Source organism: Paroedura picta, chromosome 2, assembly GCF_049243985.1.
Source record: "Paroedura picta isolate Pp20150507F chromosome 2, Ppicta_v3.0, whole genome shotgun sequence".
Lineage (NCBI taxonomy): Eukaryota > Metazoa > Chordata > Lepidosauria > Squamata > Gekkonidae > Paroedura > Paroedura picta.
The window spans coordinates 159,977,126-160,001,582 of NC_135370.1; the positions used below are offsets into that span (position 1 = coordinate 159,977,126).

At 45.0% G+C, this 24,457-nt stretch overlaps 1 protein-coding gene across 1 annotated transcript in view; it reads left to right on the forward strand.

The window, feature by feature from the left end:
* The window catches only part of RIN3 (Ras and Rab interactor 3), an 88,193-nt gene that overhangs the window by 15,254 nt on the left and 48,482 nt on the right, over nucleotides 1-24,457 (forward strand). Inside the window, exons 2-3 of the mRNA XM_077323530.1 lie at nucleotides 19,568-19,757; nucleotides 21,740-21,854. Of these exons, the coding sequence (XP_077179645.1) occupies nucleotides 19,568-19,757; nucleotides 21,740-21,854 (305 nt within the window). The remainder of the gene's footprint in view (nucleotides 1-19,567; nucleotides 19,758-21,739; nucleotides 21,855-24,457) is intronic.

Below are 24,457 nucleotides of genomic sequence, written 5' to 3' on the forward strand. Positions count from 1 at the left end.
TTTCAATGTTTCTAAATTATGCTTTTGATGTTGATATCATGATTGTCAGGTGTATTTTATTTGATCTGTTTTTACACTGTTAGAAAACAGTTTGATGTATGTCTCCAAGTTTACTGGTTCTATGTACACCGCGAGATGTTATAGCAAGGGGTGGCATATAAAATGAATGAATGAATGAATGAATGAAAGCACAGAGGATGAGATTATCAACTTTCTAGCTTGCTTCTAGGATTTAGGCTGATCATGAACTGAGCCGGGGGTGGGATTTGATGGTCTGAATGGCCCCTTCCAACTCTAAGATTTTATGATTCTGTGCGTGCTCCACAGCTGTGGGCAATCCCCATCTTTTCTTCAGCAACATAAGCGGAAAAGCTATATGCCCCCAGGTGACAATTCCACCCATACATGACTGGTTGGCTGGACTTACGGTGGTTTACATGCCTGTCTTATGGCCAGCCATATCCCCAGTAGTCTGGAGAGCAGGATCCAAAGCAAAGTTTTCTCTGCTGGGAGCTTGAACAGCCCATGCGATCACTGAGCTTTGACTATTATATCGTTTTGTCAAGGAGGGCAGCTTCAGCCGGTATATCCACAAGCGTGTGACCTGCTTTGTACCATTGCCATCTCTTAATCACATTTTTAGGCTACCCTTTCTCCAAGGAGCATAGGTGACATACATGGCTGTCTCCCCCCCATGTTATTCTCACAACAACCCAGCAAGGCTATGGCCTTTTCTGCACACACAGGCCTAAGAGTGAGTCACTGGCCCTGGTTCACCCAGTGAGCTTCGCATCAGATTTAGGGATGCTCAGAAGACCACTGTTTTGGCTTTCTGCCCTGTTTGTCAGCCACAAGCACGGATTGGATTTCATTAACTGTTCATCTGTTGGTCAACTAGCGGAGGATGGGGCCACTGGAGCCCCCTGGCCACTGGCGGAGGATGGGGAGTAAGGTTGCCAGCTCCAGGTTGGGAAACTCCTGGAGATTTTGGGGAGGAGCCTGAAGAGGAAAGGGACCTCGGGGGTACAGGGCCACAGAGTCTACTCTCTGCAGCATCCATTTTCTACAGGGGACCTGATCGCTGTAGTCTAGATATGAGTTGTGCTTACAAGAGATCACCTGGAGACTGGCACCCCAGACCTTTGGTGACTGTTCATCAGGTTGCTTTACCCTAGGCGTGCCAACCTCCAGGTCATGGCTGGAGACCTCCTGAGATTACACCTACTCTCCAGGCAACAGAGATCAGTTCATCTGGGGAAAAGGGCCGCTTTGGAAGGTAGCCTCTATGGCATTATACCCCATTGGAGCCCCTCCCCTCCCCAGACCCTGCCCTCCCCAGGCTCCAATCCCAAATTTCCAGGTATTTCCCATCACAGAACTGGCAGCCCTCCTTTCCCCCGTCCTTTCCTCACAGGGCAGCCCATTGCAATTGGCTCTTCAGGAAAGCATGTTCTTACACAGCACTGCTGTGCTTGGCAGGCAGCCACAGTCAAAACAGACACAAATCACATAATTATGCCCAGCATAAAACTTTGTGGGTCTTAAAGGTGCTCCTGGACTCAAACGTTGTTCTGCTAAACCAGCCTTTCTCAACTTTTTTACCATTAAGAAAACCCCTGAAACATTCTGTGGGCTTCAAGAAACCGCAGAAGTGGTACCATCATGCAGAACATGGTTGGGAAGCATTGCTGGGTACATGCCCAACTGGAGCCCCTCCCCTTCCCACCCCATCCATTTCATTGGCCTTTTGGAGAGAGAGGCAGGTCAACAGGACCATATATGGTCCTATCACTTGATAAATGTTTATCATTTTTTTAAAAAACTCCTACCGACTCGGGAAACCCTTCCAGGGCCCTCACAACTCAGGGGAAGGCGAATGTTAGCCACTTTGAGACTCTTTCACATAGAGAAATGTGGCATATAAGAACCAACTCCTCCTCCTCCTCCTCCTCCTCCCTCTCCTCCTCCTCCTTCCATCAAGAAAGCCTGTTCTAAACAAGCACTGCATTTTTAAAACATCTGACTATTCGGTGCTCATCTGAGTTGAACCTAGCAGCAATAATAGATTCTAATATGTTTGGATCCACAGCCTTTTGGGGGGCAACCAACAACAGGGCAAACCTATTGAGCCGGGGTTCGTGTTGTTCGTTCTTTGAACTAAGCAGAGCCAGAGACTGGCCCACATCTGATTGCCACAGTCCAGTTCAACTGTTGGATTACTTTCCAGGGGCTTATGTTGTTCTAGAAAGGGGGAGGGGGCTTGCCTTTGCTGGCTCACAGCCTGTGGCACCCCTTGGGCCTGGCAGCATTGTAAATCAGTGTGTAATTTGGCTGCCTGTTCGTGGGGAAATATGTTACGGCACTGGTGCAGCTAATTGCCTCGCTACCACGAGACACTGAAGGGAAATTATCCGTGCTATTTCTTCTTACTTCCAGCTGAGCTAGCTGGCTGACTCATGTCAAATAAAATACAGTGCTTTGGCGTAATTACTATGTAATTAATTAAGCTGTATCCCCCGTTACTCTTCCGAATGCAGGCTGCTCTGCAGAGTACAACCTCCTCCCCCCAAAAAACAGTAAAATTAGAGCACCATCCTAAGCAGCTACAACCTTCTAAATTCATTGGAAGGGTGTAACTTTACTGCACTTGAATGGAGGGGAAACTCTGCATAGGATTGCACTGTAGATTTACTAAATAATATATATATTACTCCCGGTAATATATGATATATATATATATATATATATATATGATATGATATATGCATACACACACACACACATATAAACATCCAGATGAATGTCACCTTTCAATTTAGGGAGCAGAATACCCAAAGTCAGGATGGCATATTCTTACAGCATGGTATAGTGTTTAAGAGTGGGGTACTGTAATCTGGAGAACCAGGTTTATTTCCCCACTCCTCCTCCACATGATGCCAGCTAGGTGACCTTGGGCCAGAGACAGTTTTTTCAGAGTTCTTTCAGCCCCACCTACCTCACTGGGTGCCTGTTGTGGAGAGAAGAAGGAAAGGTGATTGTAAGCTGCTTTGAGACTTCTTCAGGTAGGAAAAAGCAGGGCATAAATAACAAATAAATAAACTTTATTTTTATATTCCACCCTTCCTATGGAGCTCAAGGCAGGTAACAATCCTTATCCATTGTTCCTCTTAATATTTGTGAAACAGCCTTAGGGCCATCCAAGTTGGGATAGGGCCAATCAGGGTGCAAAGCTGGCCGCACCCTGATTGGCCCTGCACCTACAGCTCCTGCCCTCCCTCCCTGGACACTAGCCACTTTGCTCTCAGGTGCTGCAGGAGCCATCTTGTGAGGGAGAGACACAGAGAGCCCTGCCAAACCGCAAACCAGCCCAGTTTACCTGCTATGGCTCCTGCTGCGAGGGAGAGACAGAGACAGAGAGAGCCGGCCAAACGAGCCCTCATTCCCTGCTACAAACAGCCCTGATTACCTCCTATGGCTCCTGCTGTGATGGGGAGAGAGAGAGAGAGAGAGAGATCTGCGCCTGCTGGTGTCCCCTGGGTCCTAGCGCCCATTTCATTCCGGATTGCAATGGGCTATCTTGCTAGTAATAATATATTTTTTTTAGATTAATGATTATTTTGCCCGATCTCCTCACTATTTGTGAGGGCTTTCCAGTAGTTATATACTGAAAGCTGGGCAGGATATTGCTGCCATGCAGAAGTTGTTCATACTCCTACTTCCTGATCCTTTTTTCAATGTGGGAATGCCAAGGATCGAAACTTGGGACTTTTTGCATGCAAGAAATCTGCTCCTACTGAGCCCTGGCACCTCCCTATGTTTTTAATCTGATAATTAAGGAAGAAAACTGGCAATTTGGGGTGTAATCTGCAATATATTTTCAGGGACTATCCCCCTGTGTGGACATCCTTGCCCACTTGGAACAGCCGTGGCTTTAGGAGTGCCTTATTCCTCATAAAGTAACTTTGCCAACTTCTAGGTGGGGCATGGAGCTTTTACAGTTGATCTCCAGGCTACATATATTTGTTCTCCTGGAGAAAATCGCTCTTGGAAGGTGAACTTTATGGTATTGTATGCTGCTGAGGTTCCTCCCCTCCCTTTCCCGGCTTCTCCCTCCAATCGAGTATTTCCCAACTCAGAGCTAGTAACCATAAAACAAATAGTCCCTCCAATTGATTTCCTTGGGGGGGGGGGGCTGTCTACTCACCGGCCAGAGCTGTCAGCCTGGGATGCTAATCCTAGATAGATTGCAGATAGATGCACATGGAGAAACCACGTGAATCCAGAGACCTTACAGAGCAAAGAAGTTATTTCTTTTATCCGGTCAGCTACCTGCAGTGGTGTTGGCCTCGGAGTCAGGTTGAATAGCTGATTAAGCTTCCCCCCCCACTGTTTGGCCTCTGGATGGCCTGCCTGCTGATATCCAGCTGGATGTTGCTTCCACTGGCTCCATTTACCCGGATGATTCAGGCCTTGGACATGCAGAGGGAAGCAAGAGACGTTGGGGACAGCTGCATCATTATTCTCCTCTTCCGTATTTCCAAAGTATTATGCTTCTAATAAATCTAAAGGGTGCCCACACCTCATGAGTAGCTGTCATATTCCAGTGGGGGAGGCATGATGGGGGGGTAGGAAAGGGGAACCGATAGCAAAAACCTCTTGACTCACTTAAAGTGATGTTTAGAAACAATGATAGAAGACATTGGCATGCGTTTAACTATGCTGTGCCTCTGAAGGAATGACTTCCCATTTGCAGAACAGACTGATTTTTGCTCATTCTCTTCTCCCACTGTTGACCTCCACTTTTCCCCCTATGCAGGTTCTGCCCCCTAGGAACAAAATGGGGGAAGGGCTCAGTGTATTGCAGGAGGGGAAAGTCCTGCTCTGCAAAGTCCATGGATGGTTGAATAAGCACTGTTTGTTTCATTTAACAGACCCAAACAAGCTAGATTTGTTTAAAGTAGGGGTAGTCAACCTGTGGTCCTCCAGATGTCCATGGACTACAATTCCCATGAGCCCCTGCCAGCATTTGCTGGCAAGGGCTCATGGGAATTGTAGTCCATGGACATCTGGAGGACCACAGGTTGACTACCCCTGGTTTAGAGCATATGGCATGAAAAAGTTCCATTTTACAGCTGGGGGAAACTGACTCTCTAACGAGTACCAAAACTGATCAGTGAAATCACAACAAAAAAAAAGTAAAGACCCATTTTAAATTAAGTTCCCCGAGAACCACCTCTTCATTCCTATCAGTTGCATTTATAGCCAAGTAACTCAGTTAATGTGTGCGCATATACTGTGCACTCAAAATAAACATGCATACATAATTTTTTTTAAAAAACTATTTCTTTCTCCCAGCTTTTCAAGCACAACACATTAAAACAACAAGAATCACCTGATTGTGGAACAAAAGACCCACGTCGGTGGTAAAATAAAGAACTGGTAACCAAGAAATACTAAGATTAACGAGATGGGGGGAGGACTGGGACCACGCTCATCAGTACCACTTAAAGCTTCTTTTTGCATTTCCTGTGTTTGCAATTCAAATTCAGGAGCTATGATGGATAGGATACACACACTCTATTTTTAAATGGTTTCCCCCACTTCCTATGCTGCGTGAATCACTTGCATAAAGGATGCCTCTCAGATGAAAAACATCTGAGCATTACATGTGGTAGACTCTGAAGAGACGTAAGTACCTTTTGCATTGTGGAAGTATAAATAGCTTCCCGAAGTGGTTATAAATATTTTGCCAGCGGAGCTCATAGATTGGTTTGGGCCATTGTGCACTTGAGCCCACTTGATTTTAAAGGGGGAAAATTCATTAGAAACTTGCAAGCAACTGTCTCCATGCTGATCTTTAAAATATGGAACAAAAAGTATGTACTTTAAAAAACAAACCTGCTTGCATCTGTGGAGAAAACAGTTGTTAGCAAAGCAAAGCACTCAGACCAGTTGGAAGGAAAATAATTCATAGAAAATAAAAGCTGGATTTCATGAGGCCCATTCCATAGGAAAACAACTTCCTTTTATGTTTAGATAAAGGTTCTTTCTGAGAAGAAAAAGGAGAAGCCATCTTTAGAGTTGATGCTCGCTTTTCTTAAGGGGCTTTTCTGAAGTATTGTCTTGGAGGGAATGACAGTTGCCTTGTTTTTGAGCAAAATATCGTAGCTGTATGAAACCTGGACAAAACTGAACTCTGATTTTCTGACATGGAAAGAGGTATAGAGGAAGCACCAGCTGATATTGAAGGGAGGGCCGAGAGGGAAAGCTTTGCATCATAGGTCCTAACTGTGGTGCTTTTTGCAGGGGCTCATGTTTCGCTTGCCAGGTTCTTCCAATCTAGTTACTGTTAAAGGTGTAAGAGCAGGCCAAGAAGTGCTTTTGTTTTCTTTGTCAGTTGGCAACTCTATCCCAATCATGAGCAAGGTTTCCTTGGGGGGGGGGGTCTCCCTTCCAAATAATAACCAAGGCCAGCCAAGAACTGACGAGATCAGATGTGCAAGAAATCCTAAAAACAACAAGAAAGGGTTCTTTAGTTATATTCAAAGTAAGAAAAAGAATAGGGATGTAGTAGGACCATTATATGAGCCTCTTGTGGCACAGAGTGGCAAGGCAGCAGACATGCTGCCTGAAGCTCTGCCCATGAGGCTGGGAGTTCAATCCCAGCAGCCGGCTCAAGGTTGACAGCCTTCCATCCTTCCGAGGTCGGTAAAATGAGTACCCAGCTTGCTGGGGGGTAAACGGTAATGACTGGGGAAGGCACTGGCAAACCACCCCGTATTGAGTCTGCCATGAAAACGCTGGAGGGCATCACCCCAAGGATCAGACATGACCCGGTGCTTGCACAGGGGATACCTTTACCTTTAGGACCATTGCAGGGCCCGGAAAGTGACTTTGTAACAGGTGATGAAGAGAGGGCTGAATTGCTCAATACCTACTCTTAGGGGAATCACCATAGCAAAATCATTTCATGTGATGAGGGATGGGTGTTGTAGCCTAGGATCACTGTAGGAGTAGTCTGTAAACACCTAGTTTCTTTAAATGAAACGGGCCAGATGAATTGCATCCAATGTACTTAAAGAACTTACAAATGTAATTTCTTAGCCTCTGTCCATTATTTCTTACAATTCTTGCAGAACAGATGAAGTGCCGGAAGATTATAGATGGGCAAATGTTGTCCCTATCTTCAAGAAGTGGGAAAAGGAGGATCCGGGTAATTACCAGCCTGTCAGCTTGATATCCATAGCTGTGCTGAGAAGGCTGGTCAGATGATTAGCCCAAAAACCAAGCAGAAAACTCTGGCCACTTGGCTATCCTAAATTCTCTTTTTTTATTTAAAGGATTTTTAAAATGTTAAACAAAATATAATATAACCACCAAAACGGATTCTGGATAAATAATATAATTCTATTCCCCGTTTTCAATTTAAATCTTCAGTGGTATTATTTCAAAAACTTGTCTCTCTATTTTTTCAAGTGTTACATATACTGTGTCCTGATGGCTCAAAAAGTTCAAGGACATTTTCTAACAGCTTGCAGGCATTGGGCAGCTAGAGCGGATGGCTGTAATTACTAAGAGACAGCATGGCTTTCTTAAGAACAAGTCATGTCAGACAAATCTTATCTCTTTTTTTTTGTTTGAGAAAGTTACTAGCTTGCTAGATCAGGGGATTGCTGTGGACACTGTTTACCTTGATTTCAGTAAGGCTTTTGATAAGGTTCCACGTTAAATTCTTATTGGCAAGTTGGTAAAATGCGGTATGGATCCTATTACTGTTAGGTGGATTGAGAACTGATTGACAGATCATCTTCTTGGAGAGGAGTGATGAGTGGAGTGCCTCAGGGATCTATCCTGGGCCTTGTGTTGTTCAACACATAAATGATTTGGATGAAGGAATAGAGGGGCTGCTTATTAAATTTACAGATGATACTAAACTGGGAGGGGGTAGCAAACATACCCAGAAGACAGAATCAGATACAGGATGATCTTGACAGGCTGGAAAACTGGACTAAAATGAATAAAATGAATTTTAATAGTGAAAAATGTAAAGTTCTCCATTTAGGTAGGAAAAATCAAATGTATCACTATAGGATGGGTGAGACTTGTCTTGGCAGTAGTATGTGTGAAAAGGATCTGAGGGTCTTAGTAGACCATGCACTGAACAGGAGTCAGCAGTATGAGTCGGTAGCTAAAAAGGCAAATAAGATTTTGGGCTTTATTAAAAGAAGTATACTGTCCAGATCACATGTGATGATGTTACCACTTTACTCCATTCTGGTTAGACCTCACTTGGAGTACTGTGTTCAGTTTTCGGCACCACAACTGAAGAAAGATGTAGAGAAACTGGAGTATGTCCAGAGGAGGGCTACAAAGATGGTGAGTTTGGAGACCAAGTCATATGAGGAAAGGTTGAGGGAATTTGGTGAGAAGGTGACTAAGAGATGATGTGATAACCATCTTCAAATACTTGAGCGGCTGTCATATAGAAGATGGAGCAGAGTTGTTTTCTGTTGCCCCAGAGGGTTGGACCAGAACCAGTGGGTTAAAATTAATTCAAAAGAATTTTTGGCTGAACATCCGGAAAAAGTTCCTGACACATAGAGCAGTTCCTCAGTGGAACAGGCTTCCTCGGGAAGTGGTAGGTTCTCCTTCTTTGGAAGCTTTTAAGCAGAGGCTAGATAATCATCTCACAGAAATGCTGATTTTATGAACTTAAGCAGATTGTGAGTGGGTGAGCAGGAAGGGATGTGCCAGTGTTTGTCTCTTGTGACCTGTCATTTGAGGGAGCAGTTTGGGAGATAGGAGGGACCTAGCTATCTTGGTACCTTGGGAGTTATACTAGTTAGGAGGTTTTATGGGATTGTATGGAATTTATATTTTACATTACCTGCCTTGAGTCTTAGGAGAAAGGCAAGCTATAAATTTACTTAGCTCTCTCTGAGCAGCAAGTGGTGTCAGCAGCATTCAAGAGTTAATATGTAATTTTTTGTGTATCTTCTTTTGGATTCTTCTCCTTTTAACAATAATCCACTGATGCTTGGAGGTCTGCATTATTATCCCCATCGTCCAATGTACGCATCCCCCCCCCCCATCCAGCTTAGCTAAGAATAAGCCTCCAATTAATTATGTTTTCATTCATCCTTTCTTCTAATGACACATAGCACCTACCTCAGTCGCTGTTTATTTTTGCTGTTGCAACATTACTTACATTACTTACATTCTCCTGCAGTGCTTCTGTCTATTCTTTCTTCTTCTACCTGGGCTTGTGCCTGCAGATCCTGTTCTCTAATTCTTGTGCCTATTTCTGTCCCTGGCATCAAAACTATGCAGAAATTCCTCTGTGATTTTTTTAAAACTTCTAATAACCATCTGTCTGCATTTTGTATTGGAATGTAAGCTTGAAAAAGTAGCTTCATCTATATTGAATTCATTCTATATCATCTGTTTCTTCCAGCTTTTTTTTTTGTTCCCAGAAGCTTTGAAAACTGTCATGAACATCTCTCTGATACCCTCTAGAGTAGCGATCCCCAACCTGTGGGCTGCGGACCACATGTGGTCCTTCAACTAATTGGAGGTGGGCCTTGAAGGACGCCTTCTCTCCCCCCCCCCCCGCCCTTTACTTCATCCCCCCCGGCCCTTTACAACACACTTCATTGTTGTGGCATGTCTGTATCTTATTTTGAAGGGATGTTTAAACATTACAATAGCGATCAGAGAGCGTTAGGGCAGTGGTTGAGAGTAGAGGAGTAAACTACCCCCACCCCCACCGGGCCTCAGTAAAAGGCGTTGAGTGGTCCCCAGTGAGTGGTCCCCGGTGATAAAAAGGTTGGGGACCACTGCTCTAGAGCAGGGGTAGTCAACCTGTGGTCCCCCAGATGTTCATGGACTACAATTCCCATGAGCCCCTGCCAGCAAACGCTGGCAGGGGCTCATGGGAATTTAATCCATGGACATCTGGAGGACCATAGGTTGACTACCCCTGCTCTAGAGATAGCAGAATGTTTCCCGTAGCTGAGTAGTTTCCTTTTTATTCTCCTAGTAGTCATCCATTATGCAGATATTTCTTCAATGTACTGTGCAATACTTAAAGATACATTTAACTATACTCTTGTACTAACAAATCAAATTCAGTTAGTTCTTTTAATCAATTTTAAAAGTACAAAGGAGGGCAACCAAGATGATTAGGGAGTTGGAAAGGCTTGCCAACTCTGGGTTTGGAAATATTTGGAGACTTTGGGGGTGGATTCAGGAGTGGGCATATTTGGGAGGGGGAGGGATCTCAGTGGAGCATAATGCTATGGAGTCCACCCTCCAAAGAAGCCATCTCTCCCAAGGGAAGCCATCTTTCCCACCCACATTTCTGGCACCAGGGTGCTTTCTGTGGGTGGGGATCTCCCAGAAGCACCAGGAGACCTGGCTGTCGAGGACCAGGAGCTGCCTAATCTAGAAGATGATCAGCCTGGTACCAGCCAGGCTGAGACCCAGTCCTATTATGTAAAACCCCAGGACAAGATGCCCACCATCCCTGAAGGCTCACCAGAGGAGTAGTGCCAATGGCTCCAAGCCAAGATCCCAGCGAACACTGTATGGCAGCATCAGTGGAGGTGATCTACCTTGACAGCTGTCATAAAATCGGCATGCCTGTAGCTCACTGTCACATCAGATGGGACCCAGCTGTACGGCTTTCCTCTGATGAGGACTAGGAACAGCTGCAGGCCCTCTGGCTGAGGGGTGCCCCACCTGGCTCAGCTATATTTCAGAAAGGCCTTGAGGCAAGGTCCTTCATGGGTGCAATGCATGCATTTACCTGCCCATCTCTCCAGAAGACTCCTTGTTCTGGTTTGCCATGGTGAAGCTCTGGCTGCCTGACTCCCGGTTTCCTAATTTCAGCCTGACTCCGACACTCCCAGCTCCAGACCCTTGTCTTCAGCTTCTGACTATGTCCCTGGCTCCAGGCCTACGTTTCAGCTCTGACTATGTCTCCAGTTTCTGACCATGGTTTGGCTTTGATTGTTTCTCTGACTCTCAACTCCAGCTTGGCCTGACTCCACTCCCTACCCCACCTACAGTGTGAACTATCTCCTTGGCTCCTGACCTCCTGGACTGGACTCTGGCTTGCACACCATTGTCTTGGCACAACAATACAGCTGAGTAGGTGTGACCCAGAAGGGCAGCACACCGATCTCTTTAGCCTGGAGATGAGTCTTCCAGAAGATTTTCAGGTCCCACCTAGGTATTGGTATCCCTAGGCTGAAGAATTTGGGACTTTCCAGTTTAGAAAAGAGATGACAAAGGAGGGACATGATAGAGGTATATAAATTATGCAAATAGAGGTGAAGATTTTAAAAAGGGAGAAGTGTAAATTATTTCACTTGGGTAATAAAAATGTGATGCATAAATCTAAGATGGGAGATACCTGGCTTGATAGTAGTACATGCTAAAGGGCCCTAGGAGTTCTGTTAGGCAATAAGTAGAATATGAGCCAATATGCTGATATGGCAGCCAAGAAGGCCAATGTGATATTAGGATACATTGCTAGCAACATAGAATCTAGAGCAAGGGGAGTTATAAAACCACTCAATTCCACTTTGGTCAGACCTCATTTGGAATATAGTGTCCATCTGGGCACCACAGTTAAAGAAGAATATTGACAAGTTGGAAAGTGTTCAGAGAAGACACTTGAGAGGTTGGAATCCATGCCTTATGAGGAGAGGTTCAGATAGTTGGGTATGTGTAGCTTGGAGAAGAGGAGTGCATGATGTGTTAGCTGTATTTCATTATGTAAAAGGTAGACATGTTGAAGAGGGGGCCAACTTGTTTACTGCAGCTATAGAGACAAGGGTCTTATCTGCCCTGGGCTTTTAAAGCTTGTTGGGCTCAGTTAGAAAAAAAGCCATCTGCACCTGACCTGATTTCCACTCTGATGCTGCTTCATTTTTTCTCCCATCTGTATAGCTGAGGATTGACAATGCAATCACACTACTGATTCCCTGGCATATCCAAGAATGAATTTTCTCGGCTTCAATGAGGAAATGTGGGCCCGTGGCATTCTCTTCTAGGTGCAGATGCCCTGCAGTCTTTTGGAGTTTTTTTCTCCACCTCACCTCTAGTGCAGACATTGTGCGTGGTCTTTGTTGATTGGTTAGTTCCCAGCAGCAGCAGACCCTTTCATGTCCAGTGCTGCCTAAAATATAAGCTAAGCTGTTTCTCTAATGAACAAGTCCTCTTTAAGTAATGCAAGAAGCACTCATACAAGAAGGAGGTGGGGAGGAATGGGTTTCTCTTAATTTCCAAGCTTGGCTTATTTGTTTCTTAAAGTGAGGAGGAGACATTTCCTGTCTTCCTTTGGGAAAAAACACCAGAAAACCTGGCATAGAGAAATTGAATGCAGTATGTCTATGGTGTAAAGAATGCAGTATGTCTATCAGTAAAGAATTTGAAAAGGGTTCCCCCCACACACACTTAAAATAAATTTTAAAGAAAGTATTAAGAGTCTCTTAACTTTAAAAAAGAAGCACTGAAATGCAAAACACAAAGGGAAAGCCCAGCTCCTGCCGGAAACAAACCGACAGAGACCGATTAACAATTCAAACAAATGGAGGGAGGGGGCGAAAAAATATTCATCATCAGGGTTTTTTAAATGCTGCAATTTGGAGGAGAATATTCAAGAGAGGATAGGTGCAGAGGCCAGGAATAGATGCGAACAGGATGAGGATTAACGAAATTCTGCTTCAAATCAAAATTAAACCGTGAGTACAGACAGGACCAAGGACTAGGAGGAATGGGTTCAAATTACGGGAAAGGAGGTTCCACTTAAATATCAGAAAGCATTTTCTGATGTTGAGATTTGTTCGTAGATGGAATATTCTGCCTCGGAGGGTGGTGGAGTTTCCTTCATTGGAAGTTTTCAGGAGAAGATAAGATATGCATCTATTGGGAGTGTGTGTGTTTTAAGTCCCCAAGATGTTGAGGATCAGCTGTCTGGTAAGCTCAGAGGCACTGAAATAGACATCTAGGTCTCTTCCAATGCCTTGAATTTGGCTTCCTGGAATTACCGAATCCATGTACCTATACTGGAATTCAGGTGATTCAGGTATACCTGAATAATTTCTGGCCAAACCTAAACTGTACTGTATGCATATCCATAAAAACGAGTGAGGGGGACCTTCCCCGCACCACATGCACACTCAGTTCTGTAATTCCAGTGCTACAGCTTCCTGAGCTAGGGCTGCCAGCCTCCATGTGTAGCCTGAAGATCATCAAGAATTAGTGATTTTGTAGATTACAGAGATCAGTTCCCCTGGAGAAAACAGCTGCTTTGGAGGGTGGACTCTATACCCCACCGAGGCTGCAAGTCCCCAAGCCGTTGCTTTCCCCAGGCTCCACTTCCAAATCTCTAGGAATTTCCCAACATTTAATTGGTAACCCTATTCCCAACAATTTTCTGCCCAGCCTCTCCTTAAAGATCTCTACTAAGGGAGGATCCTTGTCCAATCACCATTCCCGTTAGCATCTCCCAATGTACTCAAATTTACCCACCTGTAAATCAAATGTTAGATTTAGTCTTGTCCTCTGAATGGAGCCAAGAATAAGTCCTTGCCCCCTTCCATGTGACAGGCTTTTTTGAAGCTGAAGAGTGTAATTATACCTCAGCCTTCTCTTCCCCAATCTAAACATACCCATTTCCTTCAGCCTTTTCCCATTAGACCCCAATCTTTTCCCTCTCCTGCCTTTGAAACTATTCCAATTGGTCATCTTTGTTCAATTTTGATTTTTACAAAGATTGCAAACTATTGTGTTCTGCAAAATCAATGTGGACCCTGCAAGAAATAGGATCCCCGCTGAGATAGCTGTTTAACAAGATATTAACTTGATCGTTACCATGATTTATAACCATACGGAGCAATTGTAAAGGTCAGTGGAGAATCCATATTTTTTGTTCCATACAATCTATTAAAAGGTTCCCAAAATTTGTAAAAAAAAAAAGTAGATTTAAATTGCCTCCTGTCTCTTAAACATACAAGTCCTGTTAATTTAGGCAGTTTGAATATTTGCCAACCTTTATGCGATGGTGGAAAGTGCAGGCAAGTCACATAGTTTCCAAGGCAAGAACCATTCAGAGACGGTTCGCCATGGCCTGCCTCTGTGTCGCTACCTTGGATTTCCCTGGTGGTCTCCCATCCAACTATGAACCAGGGTCTATCGTTCTTAGTTTTCATGATCTGATAAGATCAGGTTAGTTTTGGCCATCTAGGTTGAGGCAAACCTTATATACCTACAATGTAATGGTCTTTAAAAATCTTACAGAATATTCTCATCAGTATGAATCCATTAGTAAAGGTAAAGGTAAAGGTATCCCCTGTGCAAGCACTGGATCATGTCTGACCCTTGGGGTGATGCCCTCCAGCGTTTTCATGGCAGACTCAATACGGGGTGGTTTGCCAGTGCCTTCCCCAGTCATTACCGTTTACCCCCCAGCAAGCTGGGTACTCATTTTACCAACCTTGGAAGGCTGGAAGGCTGAGTCAACCCTGAGCTGGCTGCTGGGATCGAACTCCCAGCCTCATGGGCAGAGCTTTCGGACTGCATGTCTGCTGCCTTACCACTCTGTGCCACAAGAGGCTCATTTGTAGAATCCATTAGTAGAAATATGTTAATCCAGCCACTTGGTGATGCCTTACATATTTGGACAAAGCCATCCTCTTTCTTAGTGCCAGTCTTTCCATTGGGGGAAGAACAGCTGCACCACTGTCCATTCCTATGTGAGTTGCTACAGGGCGCAATCCTGATGGAGCTGCCAGAGTTCAAGGTACATTTTCAAAGTGGGCTCCCCTGCCATATCCAAGTGTTTGTAACAAGGGCCATTTTATTAGCTCATTTTTAACCTTTCAATAACCTTGACAGACAGAACTGGACATGGTATTACAGGCAAAGCCTAGGGTTGCCAATAACCTGGAGGAAAAATAATGTCCTTCCCCTTTAACAGAGACTTGATGGGAAGTTATTTGCCTCTGGACCATGAAAAAAAACCTTCAACTTCCCATTTCCACATATTAAGTCTCTGTTAAACAGGCAAGACATTGTTTTCCTGCAGGTTATTGCCAACCCCAGGTCTGATGAGCAAGTAATAGAGTGGAACCATACCTAAAATTTTTCAAACAAATCTGAGAAAGAAACAGCTCAGTTTCATAGTTCCTGTCTAGTCCCACTGGAGGACTGAACCCTGAGAGCTGAAGCCCTGATATGCTGCCCTGCACATATGGTGTATCCTGGTAGCACAGCAATTGAACATCAATTTTCATAGGCACACCCATGGAAGGGCTGCAAATACAAATGTATTTATATTTATATACCGCCCTCCCCTGAAGGCTCAGGGCGGTTTACAGGGAACAGGAAACAGATACAGAACACCAGGGACACATGTGACAACAGCAATAACAGTGCAACACCAATAACCCCAACATGATAACAGCAGTAATATGATAAAACTGTAAAGGAGCCTCAGCTCAACTCTTACTGGGACGCAGTGGGCTAGGAAGATTAGCGATGGTTGTAATGGGGGGGGGGGGCTGAGTGCCAATTGGAAGCGATGGTCCGGGTCGACCTCAACCAAATGCCTGGTGGAGGAGCTCCCTTTTGCAGGCCCTGCAGAACTCTTTGGACAACATCAACAACTGCTTGTGCATGTGCTTTCTCCACTGTGGCCCCCACCTTGTGGTCCCACTCTCCTGGCTTTCCCACAAACTATGCAAAACTGAACGATTCCAGAGGGCTGTTCTGCAGAGGTAATAGAATTGCACAGTACAAACGTGTTTTGGATAAATGATTGGACCAGTGGTCCATACTGCAACAATTGCAAGATAGACTGTAGAAAATGCAAATTCAAATAAAAATAAACGTAAAAGTACACATATTAAAAAAATAGGCTCTCTCGGTTTTTATATGCCGCTTTTCTCTACCAGGAGTCTCAAAGCGGTTTACAATTGCCTTCCCTTTCCTCTCCCCACAACAGACACCCTGTGAGGGAGATGAGGCTGAGACAGCCCTGATATTACAGGGCTGAGACAGCCCTGATCGGTCAGAACAGCTTTATCAGTGCTGTGGCAAGCCCAAGGCCACCCAGCTGGCTGCATGTGGAGGAGCGGGGAATCAAACCCAGCTCGCCAGATTAGAAGTCAGCACTCCTAACCCCTACACCAAGCTGGCTCTCATAGGGAGATGGGGAAGCTACTCTCCCAGCCAACCCCTGTCACTCTGCTCCAAATAGCATCCCAACTTACTTATTTTTCCCCGCCCAGTTTCAAAATGTGTGTTTGCTTTTGAACCCCATGAATGGGTCAGCAGCTGAGGAGTAACCATGGAAGGGGCTGATCATCTGCTCTCCTTACTCCTCCGATCTAAATTTCCCCTTCTTGATACTCCGTCTTGTGCTGTCATGCATATATTTGCACACACTGTACACAGTTAGCCATCCATCTGGTAAACAGTTTCTTTTGCTTTAACAGGCAGGGATGGGACTTAAAATGTCAGTCGTTCCAAATGGCTTTCCACCTGCTCCTTGCATCTGCAAATAAGTCTAATTTTAGACAGAAAACAATTTGAATGTTTATTTTTAAAGTGTTAATGATCTTCCCATGGAGCCTCCATAGGGACTCAACAGTACATTTGTTTGATTAAGTTCCAGCTTGCCGTAACCTGTCCTCCGTGATGTATTTTGAAAACACAGTTAGATACCAGCATGGATTCATTCAATGTACCATATGGGAATAATGGGTTTATGCATAGATTTCAGATAGCGGAGAAAATGAAATCCTATCTTGTAGCCAGAGTGATACTGATAAACTGGGGGGGGGGGGGGATTCACTCCTTGTAAAAGTTCTAATTCAAGGTTCTTTAGTCCGGGGGTCATCAACCCCCAGTCCGCAGCCCGGTATCGGGCTACAAAGGACTCGGTACCGGGCTGCCGGCAGTTGCGCCTGCCTCTCCCCCCCCCCTCACGAGCGAAGCAGCCAAACTAGCTTCTCGATGCGAGAGGGGGGGAAGAGGCAGGCGCGGCCACCGGCATGCCGGCGGACGCAAGCGTGCATGTGCAGAGCTGCCGTGCTTGTGTATTTGCGCCCCCCTGCTGGTGCAAACGTGCATGCGCGTCAACTCTGCACGTGCGCATTTGCACGCAGCAACTGCGCATGCATGGCCCCCCGGGCCGCCAGCTCTCCCCCACCCTCAGAGGCGGTCCTCAACCACAAAAAGGTTGGGGTCCGCTGCTTTAGTTGACCTTGACTCTATTTCCTGATCAACTAAGTTTTCAGAATCACCTTTGGGAAGGCAGCCAGCTACCCATTACTCCCTCAGGTATTCATCTGGACCGCCTTCCCCAACCCATTCAGTAAACAGCTTGATATATTTTTAAAGCCTGCCCTGACCACCTTTCTTTTCACAATCAAGTGCCAGCTTTGCCCTCACTGCTGCCAACCTGCTTATTGGTACCGCATGCAATCCTCTGTGCCAGGTCTACTTGTCTGGGTGGAGGTACCTCATTTTCTGGTTGCACCTCACCCCCCAAACTCACCTGAACCTGGATGAACTTTGTGATGTGCTGACGTTAGCCAGAAGTGACAGTAGCAGGCCAAAGTCATTGATGGAGGCATGACAACTCTGACTTTCCTTAGCCAGAGTGTCACACCCATGAGGTCTTCAACATTCTGATGTCACTTCCGGGTCAGCGGCCTCACTTCCGTCAACAGCACTCCTCCCCACTCCTGGAGCACTCCCTCCTGTCTCCTGCTGGCAATGTTGAAGAACCTTGCCCACTCTGCAGCCTGCTTTTCTTGGGATGTTGTTGATGATGATGATGACGACAACTACCAACAATAACAAAAATAATAACAATAATACATGTCTACACTACACCACCACATATAGGCTCCGGATGGTTCATAGTGATAAGAACTATAGTAAAATCACAATAAAATACATTTTAAATGCCCTTCATCTCTTCTGCAAGATACCCCAGACTGGAGGTAATGTTAGATACGGGGAGCAAGAAACCCATAAAGTTTGAATTGCCCTGGTCTCACCCATAGGCTCGGTGGATGACTGCCATTTTCAGGCCCTGTGGAACTTTTAACAGATCTTAACAGACAAGTCATTCAACCAGGCGCATGTCTCTGGGGCTACAGATCACCTTCAAATTGGTGTTTGCAGAGCGTAGTGCCCTCCAGGATGATCGATTTATCAGGTGACATGGCCATATATGGTCATGTTGACCTGCCTCCTGTCCAAAAATGGCCAATGGTGGGCCTGGAGGGGGTAGGAAGGGGAGGGGCTCCAGGTGGGTGTGTCCACAGCTATACTTCCCAACCATATTCTGCATGATCGTGCCACTTCTGGGATTTCTTGAACCCTGAAGAATATTTCAGGGGTTTCTCAATGGTAGAAAAGTTGAGAATAGTGTTTGAAGTATAGTGATATAGTGGTTAAGAGTGGTGGCCTGTAATCTGGAGAACTAGGTTTGATTCCCCACTCCTCCACATGCAGCCTGCTGGATGATCTTCGGCCAGTCACAGTTCTCTTAGGGCTGTTCTCACAGAACTCTCTCAGCCTCACTTACCTCACAGGGTGCCTGTTTTGGGGAGAGGAAAGGCAGGCGATTGTAAGCTGTTTAGAAACTCCTTTAGGTAGTAAAAAGTGGAACATGAAAAACCCAGCCCTTCTCCTTCACACAGGGAGTGAGATCAGCCCATAGGAATGCTACTGAGGTCCATACTCACATTGGCACCACTTTTTGCCAGCCAGCTGAGCCGCAGCGGGAAACACCCACTTGTGGGGGGCGGGAATCCCCCACCCCCAGCAGAACCCGGCAGCCCTAACCTTCCTAGACCAGTGGTCTGGCCAATTGTAAGGCAGCCTCCTGTCTCTTGGGCAACAAGCAGCAGTGATCACCACATATGAGCAATGCACATGTATTCTGAACCCACTCTTTCCTGACTATGAACTCCAGTCCCTCATGCACAGACCAGTTCTGGAAACAGGTGCTGTGGCCAAGCATATCCTTCTCATAACTCAGCTACACTTCCTCCAATCCTCTTTGTACCTCTCACAACATATCCCTAAGCCATCTTCCAGCACAAAACATATGAGGCAATGGAGAACACCTTGGCATCCCTTCCTTTTCCTTCTTACAGACAAACACACCGATCTCACGTTGATCTGGCAGCTGAGCTTGATTTTGAAGGAGCACTTGGTTATTCCTCTTATTGTGACCTTGCCTGTACTCTGTTCTTCCTTTGTCCCCAAGGGGTGTGTGTGTGTGTGGGGGGGGTGTATTACAGTTGGCCTGCAGCAATTCCTTACAGACCGAAACCTAAGAACAGACACAGAATGGGGAAGCAGCTTGTTCCTGTTTGTTCCGTGACAAATCAAGCTCAACCTTTGAAGGATGTGAAGTGGGCACATCTGAGCTCAATTCTAGCTAAGTAACAACACCGTTCTTGCCTCAGTTGACATCTCTCTGCTCCATATGAACCGCCATGGCTGTCTCCTAAGGATTTATGGGTGTGTTTGGCAGGTCTCTCACAGACACTAGCAACGAAGAAGAGACCAAGATCCTGCTGGGCCAGCCGACTGCTCAATGGAATTGCTGTTCCCCTCCCGGCATCAGCCTGCTTGAGAAGCTCATCAAAACATGCCCAGCTTGGCTTCATATGAGCATCACTCAGGAAAGGGCTGCTGAGCTACTCTGCAAGGAACCAGCAGGGGTATGTCTGCAGCAACTCTCAAATGCTACTCTTTCTTGCCCCTTAGGGGAGGAGATCATTAGCTGAGCTAGAATGTCCCCCCGCCTCTTAAAGGCTTGAGATTGAATCAGACTCTTGAAGTGAGTAATAGCTGACCTTTATTTTTGTCATCATCACCCCTTTCCCATTACCGTCACTTCCTCAAGCATTGGTGGGAGTGTTAGCATGGCCAAGGAAGGAGGGAAAGATAATTTAAAGAAAAAGAATGAATCCCTGGCATCTCCCATTAAAAGGATCAAGTAGTTCCTGATGTGGATGGCCTGTGCTTGAGACCCTGGACAGCCACTGCTGGTATGACTGGACAGTACTGATCTGGATGATTCATTATAAGGCACTTTCATGTGTCAGCATGAGGAGGGCATCGCAACCAGACAGATGGGGGACCAGATAAATGCAACTGTGATTTCTTTCCCCCACATTCCCCAGTAATTCTTTTGCCATATCTGAGGGACCCAAAGCAAACAAGACCAATAGGCAAAAAGCTGTGTCTTCTTGAGATTTATTAAATACAATCCTAAATAATTTTGCAACCATAGGCAAAAAGCTGTGTCTTCTTGAGATTTATTAAATTATTTAGGATTGCATTTAATAAATCTCAAGAAGACAAAGTTTTTGCCTATTGGTTTTGTTTGCTTTGGGTGTATTTCTGCAAGAAACCAACGGTGTTTCTTCATATATTTGCTGTTGTTGCTGTTAGGTGTGAAGTTGTGTCCGACCCATCATGACCCCATAGACAATGACCCTCCAGGCCTTCCTGTCCTCTACCATTCCTCGGAGTCCATTTAAGTTCGCACCAACTGCTTCAGTGACTCCATCCAGCCACCTCATTCTCTATTGTCCCCTTCTTCTTTTGCCCTCAATTGCTCCCAGCATTAGGCTCTTCTCCAAGGAGTCCTTCCTTCTCATGAGGTGGCCAAAGTATTTGAGTTTCATCTTCAGGATCTGGCCTTCTAAGGAGCAGTCAGGGCTGATCTCCTCTAGCACTGACCGGTTTGTTCGCCTTGCAGTCCAAAGGACTCGTATATTTGAGGGACCGCCTTTCCCAATATGTTCTCCGAAGAGCCATCCGTGCCTATTGGACATGAGAGGGCTATACTAGGAGGCAGTAATCCACATAATATGAGACAAAGTGGGTGAGACTGTTGCTTTCATGTCCTTGCTTGTTGCCTTCCCAGAAGCATCTGGACCCTCAGTTCCATCTAGAAGGGCTCTTCTTAAATTATATTCTTAGTGTCATGTTCTGGCCTGCCTGGTCCAAGTTAACCCAAACTGAAGCCCAAACCTGTGAAATCACCTCAGAACTCTTTCTCAGATCCCTCATAATGTCACAGCTACCAGACATGGTGTTTCACTTCCTGTTATGAAGAAATTCGCACTTGACTTTTTGATATTCATCTTATTAAATAGCAGTGGGAAGTGGAATACAGATCAAACCCATCGTGTAGAGGACGTTTTTGTCCCTTGTATAATTTTCTGGACCTCAAATGGCTCCTCTGGAAGCTGTTAATTGCCCATTGGGGAAACATATAAGTAGCATAAGACAATTGATATGTTTAACAGAAGGAGAAATAGCAGTTCTTGGTGGGAGAGTCTGGACACGTGGAAATGTACATCTGTTTTGCCTTCCCCCAATGTTGAGGCTTATAAGATGAACATAGATTTGCTACAGCAGTAGTTTTTTTAAAAAATATAATTTTATATATTTCATGGAAAGGGTGGGGGGTAAAGGGTTTGATGTACAAGTATACAGTGCAGGAAAGGAGGGAGAGGGAAATAGGTCAATTTTCAAATACAGTCTCATCTTAACAGCAGTAGTTTTTGATAAAAATGTAATTACATTACAACATTTCGACTAAGATCTCACAATTATTGTTCCGTATGATATAAACGGCCCTTTTAAATAATCACCTTATCATTTCACACATGCTCTTTTCTCTGTTTAGATTTTCATTGTTAGGAAAGATGAGACCCTGAAAAACCTCTTTCTCTCGGTTCATTTCCCAGCCCAGGCAGAGGCATCTGAAGTGGTGGAGTACAAGATCAAGGAAGAAAAATCGTGTAAGTTTTTAATGTGTCACTGACTCAAACAGTTTTCATTTTCAAAGAAATATCTGCATCAGGATCTTCCAGCACCAACAGTTTGAATCCCAGCAAGGATTGGTCTGTTTGTCTATCTATCATCTATCCTCCTAATTTTCTATCCAGAAGCTCAGGACAATGTACTAGAACTTTTCTGCATGTCTTAGTTTTGTGTGTGTGTGTGTGTGTGTGTGTGCCTGTACTGCATTGGGGATTTTTTTACCTTTTTCGCAAGTATTTTGCTTCCTCGAATGATCATTTCAATATATCATTGCTGTAACTCCGGCTGATTTACAAGTACAGCATCAGAGATAAAGCGATGAAATATTGACATGACCACTAGAGGCAGCAAAACACATGCAGAAAGGGGGAGGGAAATGCAAAACGGGCTCCAATGAGGAAATAATACATTTGGAAAAGTATTCTCTTCCCCATTTTATCTTCACAACAATTCCATGAGATATTTTACATTCAGAGAGAGTAATGGCCTGAGGTAACCCAGTAATCTTCATAGGGATTTGAATTTATGACTCCATAGTCATAGGTCAGTACCATAACCACTCTATCACATTGGCAGTTCAAATCTTCATTGTATATAAGGTACATTTTCCCCCTTAGATAAACAGGAAAGAATAGAACCTTCCTGTCAGGGTTCCCTTCCCCTGACTCATGTGGAGCCCTCGGTCACAGAGCAAACCAGCCCCAAGGCCCCTCCATGGGGAGAGAGTAAAAAATAAGGGGGGTGCTGCTGTTGGAAAGCAGAGAAGGGGGACATCCAGCCATCCAAGTAAATTGTATGGGAGGCTAAAAGGGACAGTCTGAGCTGCGACCCCTGTGGAAACACCCAAGGACCTGAAACTTCCCTCCCTTTCCAGCACTATGTCTCCATCCATATATGATTACATATCAAAGGGTCAAATGATAGATCCTCTTATGTAGTTTGGCCTTCGGAAAAACAGGGGAAGTGCAAGATCTCTGAAGGTGGAAAAAAACTGCATAAAAGAATGATTGACTTGTGGTGATTTTAAAATTTTGTGAAGGAAATTGCATGTCACAGTATCATTCAACGTGTGTCCATAAGACTTCCTATGGCTACTTGTTTTGTACTGGAAGAAGTGGAATATTGCTACATTAGGTATGGAATTCCTGACTTCTGAGAATTTGAATTTCCTAAAGTCACCTCAGAATGTGGAATGGTGTGATATGGTCTGATCTTGTCAGATCTTGGAAGCTATATACTTAGATGGGAAACTACCAAAGAAGTCTGTTCAGGGGAAGGCAATGGCAAGCCACCTCTGCTTCTCACTTGCCTTGAAACCCCTTAGCTAGGAAAGTGGTAAATTTGGTTGCGAGTTGATGGCACAGACATCTATCCCACAACTGGAAGCCTATCTGGAGAAATGTCATTGTATTTCCTTGTCACAACTGCACCTGTTGCCACGGTGACCCTTGGACGATCCATGTGCCTACAGAAACGTTTATGGCAAATTATAAACTAATTAGGGTAACATTCCATGGCAACAAGGCCTTATCAAGACTCTATTCAACATATATATGATAGTTGTTCCAAGGTTGCTTTTTCTTCCCAGAAGGGTGACCTCATTCTTTGGGGCTCAGGTTGGCTGAGGTCCTTGAATTCAGAATACAGGCCAAAATGAACAGAAATTAAACCAAAACTGACCAATGACGTGAAGATCCATTGTTCATGATTGTATATAAATTGTGTTTTTTTTCCGGGGTTTCTCAGTTAAGCTCTGCCTCTTGTCCCACCATGCCGATCTCATTCTTTTCCGCTGCTCCAGACAGACGAACACTCTATCTCAATCTACCCTGCAAGGCTGTTGTGTGGATGACGCCCCCCAAGCTGCTTATGCTGCTGCGACGCCCGTGAAAGGGTCGTTCGACCTTAGGTTGAGAACCATTGGCCTAGAGCTTGTTTTCCTGTGGGGTGAACAATGACATCTCCATGAGGTCCTTTTTCAAAGGCCACTGCTCCCTGCACATCTGGTGGCAGTGAATCCCATATAAGAACTTCCCGGCTGGGTCAGGATCAGGTCCAAAGAAGTTTTTAAAAGCTTACAGAAGAAGAAGGAGCTTTGTACACTCCAATCCCTTGACTGACTTGCTTATTTTAGTAGAAGCCATTTTCCCCTCTGCATTTTTTAAAGTGGGACGTGGCCCTCCTTAATTACATTTCTGGCAACTTTCCACATCGCTGTTTGTTCTATAAGACATTCTGTAAGACATTGCTTCATGCCGATATTCACACAGTTCCTGCTGGTAAGAAGATGAAGGCAATTTGAGTGCGAACGGACCCCAAGAGCACCACCAGTGTTAACTTTACAGTACTCTGTGCAGCCTGCCGCACAAAAGACCTCTTGCAGATAATATTTCTCCTATGTCCTCTGCGGCAACTCCATTAGCAGGAGTAATGGGTTATTCCAAAGAGAGGTCACACACGCACATAGTACACACTCTTTTTCGCAGCGGTTAACAATCAATACTTTGCAAGCCCCCCCCCCTTCCAGATAAAATAAAATAAAATGAGGGTTACATTTTGCTGTCATGCACCCTGGAGTACT